Source organism: Sesamum indicum, linkage group LG2 (assembly GCF_026168435.1).
Source record: "Sesamum indicum cultivar Baizhima isolate 11 linkage group LG2, ASM2616843v1, whole genome shotgun sequence".
Taxonomy (NCBI): Eukaryota; Viridiplantae; Streptophyta; class Magnoliopsida; order Lamiales; family Pedaliaceae; genus Sesamum; species Sesamum indicum.
Window position 1 is genome coordinate 12,763,634 of NC_142658.1, and position 7,088 is coordinate 12,770,721.

The following is a 7,088-nucleotide window of genomic DNA, read 5'->3' on the forward strand; positions in this document are numbered from 1 at the left end:
GCAGTATGAATAGAAAAATCTAAAGGGCAAGGCAAGTTCATATGAACCAAAAACCTGTTATCCTTTTGTTGAATTGCTAAAACTACAGATATAATGAATTTCGAAATTGAAGGAAATAATCAACAGCTATAACCACGGTATGGTTTCCCTGTGATATCAGACCAACAAACAACTGTTTAGGGCTTGAGGGTAAGTGCCAGGCCAAACCTCGGTGTCTTTTCCATGGCCAAGGTGTTGAAACTACCAGAAACGGTTAGGATGGAGTTGGGTTTCAACTCATGCTGAACGAGCGCACCAAGACAGCCATGGTTGTTAAGCTTTGCCTTGACTGTTGTGTGTGGATCAATCACGTAAGAGCATCCGACAGTTAATGTGTTCTCATTTGTCGAGAACTTTCTTGTAATCTCACCCACAGCGAGCCCTCTCTTCAGCTGATCCAAATGGTGCAAGTACGATACCCTTACTGCATCTCCTTTGTCGAACCTAGATGGGGGAAAAATTAGCAAGCTATCAGAGATGTGTGATCAGCTGTCATTTATATGACAAGCCTAAATTCAAATCTGGGGCCAAGCTAAAACTCTTCATGATGTGCATAAGATTAAGGTGAACTGAACCATGCACATGTTTAAAACCTACAAAGCTAGTGTTGATAAGAGCAAAAATGCAGTATTAATTCGAGCCAAGAAACAGGTGTAGAGGACTAAGTAGTGAAAGCTCTGTATAAGCAAACTCAAACCAAATTTGACAAACTTAGAATTAAGTGCAGTCAACTTTAAACCAACATAGAGGTGGAATTAATACCAACGATCCTACTCTAGTACAATCACCTGATATGCTTTACTTCGCTACCTGTCTTAAACTTATATTATATCCTCACCACCGATCGGTTTACAAATGCAGCCTACTAAAGCATTGAATGATCTGAATCCAAATAGTTCATGTTCACAAGCCAAATTTGCTCTTTCACAAATATCCAATCCAGTTTTAGAAAGTTAGCTAATATAAATAGCATGATTAAAAAAGAAGATCCAATTTGTTTGAAGGTATCCTCTGAAACCACATCAGGTTGCGGAGCTTACAGAATAGCAGACGCACAAACATTGGGTGTCTTTAAGCTGAATCCAGCATTGTACTTCCTGAAACTACCAGAAGAGACCATATAACTTGCTTCTGTACCAAAGGCAACACAAGGGGTACCTATAGTAGCTGAAACATCAAGAGCAGGAGACTTATTCAGACCAACAGCGGCAGTTAAACTTGAATGTTCATGGAAATACTGAATTTCAATCTGCAGGATCCACAAATTGCATCAAGCTAAAAAATAACGTTATTTGGAAATAAATCCATAAAGTAAATCAAGCTAAACTATTAGCCAAAAACCGATAATTTCCAAAAAGATTATGGTGAGTATTAAATGATATTAGTACCTTGCCAGAATCGTAATCTGGTAATTTCCATGAAGCAATAGTCTTGGACGATGGCAAGATATCTGCCACTGCAAGAGTTGTTGATATCTGGCAATGATCACATCACAGAATCAAGATCTAATTTAGAAAAGGAGAAGAATGAAAGAGGGGAAGAGATGAAGGATGGAAAATACATTTGATTCTGTGTCAAACTTGATATCAACTGTAGCATTTTTGAATTTGTATTGTGCAGCCACATCACCAGAGGAGAGACCACCCTTCTTCACTAAAGTTGAACCAAGGGCCTGAACATGGATATTAATAAACTAACATGAAATCTGAAATCCAAATTTAAGTGAATGTAAATACTAAACTCCAATTATTCTTAGGCTGCATAGAGAAAGCAGTGCAAGAAAGCTCAAGAGATTCACAGTGCATTATGCCGAAAAAGCATCTAGAGAACAGTTAACGAACACCATTATCCCCCAAGCAGGTTGTGCAAAAATTTGGGAAGGTTGGTTATCACTGGATGGCCACCTTATTCCCGGAAAATGTGTTCAAAGAAATTTTTTTCTCCAAATTCATATCCAGAAAATTCCCTGAAATCTATTTCCGATCCATTTCCACCTATCCTAAACCCTAAACTCCAAAAGTTCCCAAAATTTTGACAAGTCATCTCTGCTATCCACGCAAAATCTTGAAAAGCATGACATGCTAAGAGTAATCATTATGACTGCCTTTTCCCAAAAACAATCAATTCAGATCACTTTTCATTTCTATAACTTCAGCCTTCCTCACTTTTTCTCAAAACACAATTTTTGGAAGGAGCTATCGATAAATTGCAGCTGTATTTATAATTTGTTGCATAACTCAAGGAGGCATACAGGTTTATCACTTTACAAAAGTGTTATGGACAATAGGAGTTACAATTTAGGATAACATTAGGAGAAAATTTACATTGAGCTGGGCATAATTACTGAAGATGATAGCACATTTAAATCAGAACCTTCAGTCCACGTGACATGCTGCACTATTACCATCAAGGAAATTAAAATTGCTGTTGTTCTAGTTAGCAGCTTTGAGGTGAGAACTTCAAAGTGCAGTAGGAGAGATGTTCCCTCTTTCGACTACACACAGGAAAGGAATCCCACTACAATTCAGATATGTAACTGTTGCTATGACTCCAAGACTTATTGCACAAGATAGTCATAAGCCAGTACTCAAGTATGCTTTCAAAAATCGGCAATAAAAAGCTTGTACTCTTGTTGAATATCCACAATTCAAGAATCCCTAGTTGATTATACCCGAGAAAATTAAATAGTCTAAAATTTAATCTATGCTTGGCTAGACCAAATGCGGTACCGCCTTTATTGCATACAAAACAATCTATGAAGTTCATCACAATTTCTTAGTTAACATTCAACAGCATAAAATAGTAATATGTGCCTCATGTAATAATGGGGTTCAATAAATAAGAATTTCATCAAAGTCATGTTAAGAAGAATATCTGATTAGAGCTAAAGTAAAGGTTTTTCCACAACAGAACTCAGAACTCGAAAAGTTTATTCAAATATCACAATCAACATTCAAATAATTTCAAGAAATCAAAAACAATTTACACGAAGAACACCAGAATAGTTAGAAAACAACTCAAAAACTAATATATACATATATATATATATATATAACAATAATAACAAAGCGAGAGATGTACAAAGAAGATTGAAAACTCAGTAAAAAGTATTTCTTTCGCCGGATACCAGTCCTGTATCACTCTGACTAGAAATAACCACCGTCTGTTCATCACTGTAGTCCTCAGTCAAAACCTCTGCAATACACAATACATATGCCCAACCATCGGAGCCATATAACAGAGAGAAAGACATAAGAGTTGTGTGCTTGTGTGTGTGTGAAGAGAGATGCCAGATATTTTCACCTTTTGCTTACTTGCCGAAGTCGGAGAAGAGGCCAGGTCCTCTGCTGCTGCTGCTGCTGCTCATTTTCTGCAGAGCTTTCTTTCTGCCCAGAGATTCTGAAGATTCTGGACCCCAAATGCTAAATAGAACCCGAGATTCTGTGGGGTGACTGACAACGTTTCTTTATCTGGATTTTCGGGTAAGAAATTAGAAATGCGTCGTATTTTGGAATTTTGGATAAAAAAAAAAATTAGCATAATTACACTGCACTCCCAAGATTTGGTAAAAATTGTACAAAAATTATTTATAATTTGAAAAATTGCATATAATATCTCTTTTTTTTTAATAACGGTAAATTATATTAATGAAAAATAATAGTACAACACGGTTCAAGTATCAAAATTCCCTTCAAACCAAGGGATTGTCCATAGTCTATAAAGTCCCTGTATACTAACAGCTAAGGGGAGAGTATAACAAATCCTAATCTCATCAACTATAATTTTCACAAGTGTTGAACAAGAGCTGCTGGTTTGCTGAAAGATCCGTTGGTTCCTCTCTTGCCATAGGTGATAAATGAAGCAAGCCAATAGTGCCCGAAATGAAGCATTGACGACGTGCTCCCCCTCCCCCCCCCACTTGGTCGACATCCACTCCACATCACTAGCCCAAGATCGAGCGAGCCATTGGAACCGTACAATCCTCCGACAAGCATAAATGCAGCGAAAGGAATAAGTGACCATCATATAATATCTCTCTAAAATTATCTTATCTAATAAATAGATTTCTTCATTATTTAAAAACTTCACAAAATTTGCAGATATTAGAAAAACAACTGAATAAAACTCATTGTTTATCCTAAATTGATTTTGTTACTAACTTATTGCACGTTAAACAAATATTTTTTGGACCAAATTATTTTTATAAAGGTGAAGCCGGTACCGTCTTATATACATTAGAACATATAAAGATGTATGGAGGTAGCTTGATAAAAAAAGATATACACTAAGTTAGTAATAACTCAATCAGGGATAAATATGTATTTTTATTTAATTTTTGTTAATATCAGCAAATTCGATAAATTTTAACTAACAAAATATCTAAGTATTAGACGGAAATAAATATAAAGGATAATAAATGTAACTTTTTAAACTACATTAAATCTAAATATAATTATATCAAATTTTGGACGAAAGTAATGTAATTATCCCAACACATATTTACCTTGTGTTATAATAAAATTACAAAAAGAACCCTATTGAAGCCGAAAATTCTCATTGTTGTCGTAAACCCTGCACAAAACACTTTTCCCATTATAAGCTAACGAAGCTTGCAAGTTACCCGTAGTGTATACGAAAAAGCGTGGTTTTATTTTTTGTTTCTTTTTCCATATTGAACCTACTTTTGAAATCAAAATAACTAATACATCCTCATATTCAATCTATATTTATATCTACATCTATATTTATGTATACCTATAAAATATGAATGTCTTAAAAGGTCCTTTTTGTTAATTGGACTAAAATAACCCTCTAATATATTTATTCCTATGGATAAAAATATAAAATAATATGCTTATTAGTTTCTATGTATTACTTTTTATATTATATTTATTTACTCTTATTAAATGATTTTTTTGCAGTATACTCATATTTACTAATATTAATTACGTTTGATATGGTACTTATTTACTAATTTTTTATATCATATTCATAATATAATATAGTACTCATTTGATAAAATTGTTAGAATAAGTTATCAGAAAGCTAATTACATTGGTTGTTTTCTATTTGATAATCTTTATTGAAATGTGAATGTGGTAAAGTGTTCATGATACTGGAATTCTGGTTTGTTATGCTTATCACTTACGTTGGACGGTGTTTCAATATCAAAATAAAATGTCCATAAATCGAAAGGTTAAACCCATGGAGTTGGGTTGCGCATAGGTTTGGCAGCAATGAATCGACTTGTAAGACCCCGTCTGAAACGTTCCAAGTTAAGAATCTCGAAACGGAGCATCGAGAATCCTATAGAGACTTGCATTAAGTACTGCAGCCGTATTTCATCGGCAGGAAGCGTATGTCGTCTACGCAATTTTAGTGGGTTAGTTGGCAAGGTGGTCGACTGACTGAATTGACTTGCAGAAATCATCATATGAAAGCCTTGGGGGCTCGATCGGTATGACTAGAATACCCAATTTTGATAGTATGAGATTAGTTTTTGAACTTGAGAAATCATAAAAGTTACGTGCATACAAAAATTATATCTTGTATTTGACGAGCGGTGACTGTATCGTGAGATATGATCATCATAAACCTTGTCCAGTGCACTTATAATATGTAGCGAGAACGGTGGATTTCAAGAAAAGAATTCTTTTACCTGTTAGCATAGATATCTAGTCAAGGATGGTAACCAACACCCGATTTCATGCTCTATAAACTAAAGTCGGGAGACTGTTGACAGTAGGACCATACTCGTATGGAATGCATATCCTAAATATTCACGCCACTATTCACCGAGTCTCTAATGCTATGGACTATTGCTAGACGGCTACCCATGGTAAAGAGCTATTTCTAGATAAAGATTAATAAAAATAATTAATTAAATTAGATTTAATTAATTGTATTGGCGACACACACATAAATCTAGTTGAAGGTGAACCTAAGGAGTCACATACAAATTACTAAAAAGTAATATAATTAATTTAGAATTAATTCTGAAAGAGGGAAATTAATTTAATTGGACATAAATGATTGAATTATTTATGTGGAGTAGTCATGAGATGGATAATCCAAAAACTTAGTTAATTAAATTAATTTAATTTTGGATTTAGGCTGTAAATTAATTGAATTAATTTAAGAGGTTTGAGCTAATTAATTAGTGGATTGGACTCATCAATTAATTAGTTATGGACTTATCTAATTAGTGAATTCAATTCATTAATTAGAAATAGGTTAGAAATAATTAGTTGGACTGATTAATTATGGTTGATTAGGCTTAATTAATTAAGTGTGTTTTGGACTTGTGAACACTTGGATTTTCTTTGTTGAGTGTTTTATTTAATTAGATTATATAATAAATTCAACAAATTTAGTTATTGGGCTCAACTTAAATTGTTGGGACAAATTAACGAGCCCGATCAAAATGCACCAAACCTAGCCCATGTTGACCTTGTCTAGGTCAACTTAGAGAATAAAAATAGCTGCTAAGGTTTAATTTTGGTGGCTGATTTTTGAAATTAATGGGTGGTGGAGGAGTTTTGGCAAGTTGGTAGAGATAGGAAAGTGATCTAGTTGACTAGGTCTTTCCCTCTTTTACTCCAAACTTGATTCCAACTCTTCCACAATCCTAACACTAGAAACCTAGACATTTTTTCTCTCCCTAAGGCTAGAGAATTTCGTGCTCCATCCCTCGTACGGATGGCAATTAGACCAGTACCCAATAGGACCCACCCCAAATGGGGCGGGTTCAAGTCCAAAAAATATTAGTTGGGGCAGGTAACGCGTCCTAAAAATTAAGACCTACCCCACTCTCGGGTCCATAGAGACCCGTCCCAAACCCGAGCCTAGTAATATATATGTTGGAATAGATGATCAAAAGCTAATTAGATTGGCGATTTTGAGAATCATTCAAGCAATTTTTATTTAAGTAATATTGTTCTGAAAAATATGGTAACTATTCGTCTTTGGCACATGTATCTATTATGCTTACCAAATTACGTCAAGCACTGCTTTGACGTCACAATAGATGCCCACAAACCACTTAATGA

General features: G+C 34.6%; 1 protein-coding gene across 3 annotated transcripts; it reads right to left on the bottom strand.

Moving 5' to 3' along the window:
- Window positions 1-42: 42 nt before the first annotated feature.
- On the bottom strand, window positions 43-3,496 carry LOC105155606 (mitochondrial outer membrane protein porin 2-like). 3 transcript variants are annotated; one of them, XM_020692055.2, is made up of 6 exons: window positions 3,343-3,496; window positions 3,121-3,234; window positions 1,601-1,711; window positions 1,428-1,514; window positions 1,080-1,288; window positions 43-483 (listed from the first exon to the last, which is right to left on the bottom strand). In XM_020692055.2, the coding sequence occupies exons 2-6, from the start codon at window positions 3,208-3,210 to the stop codon at window positions 177-179; spliced, it is 804 nt and encodes a 267-aa protein (XP_020547714.1). In that variant the 5' UTR covers window positions 3,211-3,234; window positions 3,343-3,496; the 3' UTR covers window positions 43-176. The 3 variants fall into 3 exon arrangements, with proteins under 3 accessions (XP_020547714.1, XP_020547713.1, XP_088733829.1); XM_020692054.2 differs by lacking the exon at window positions 3,343-3,496 and having other exon boundaries at window positions 3,167-3,336; XM_088877703.1 differs by lacking the exon at window positions 3,343-3,496 and having other exon boundaries at window positions 3,121-3,334.
- Between the last annotated feature and the right edge of the window lie 3,592 nt (window positions 3,497-7,088).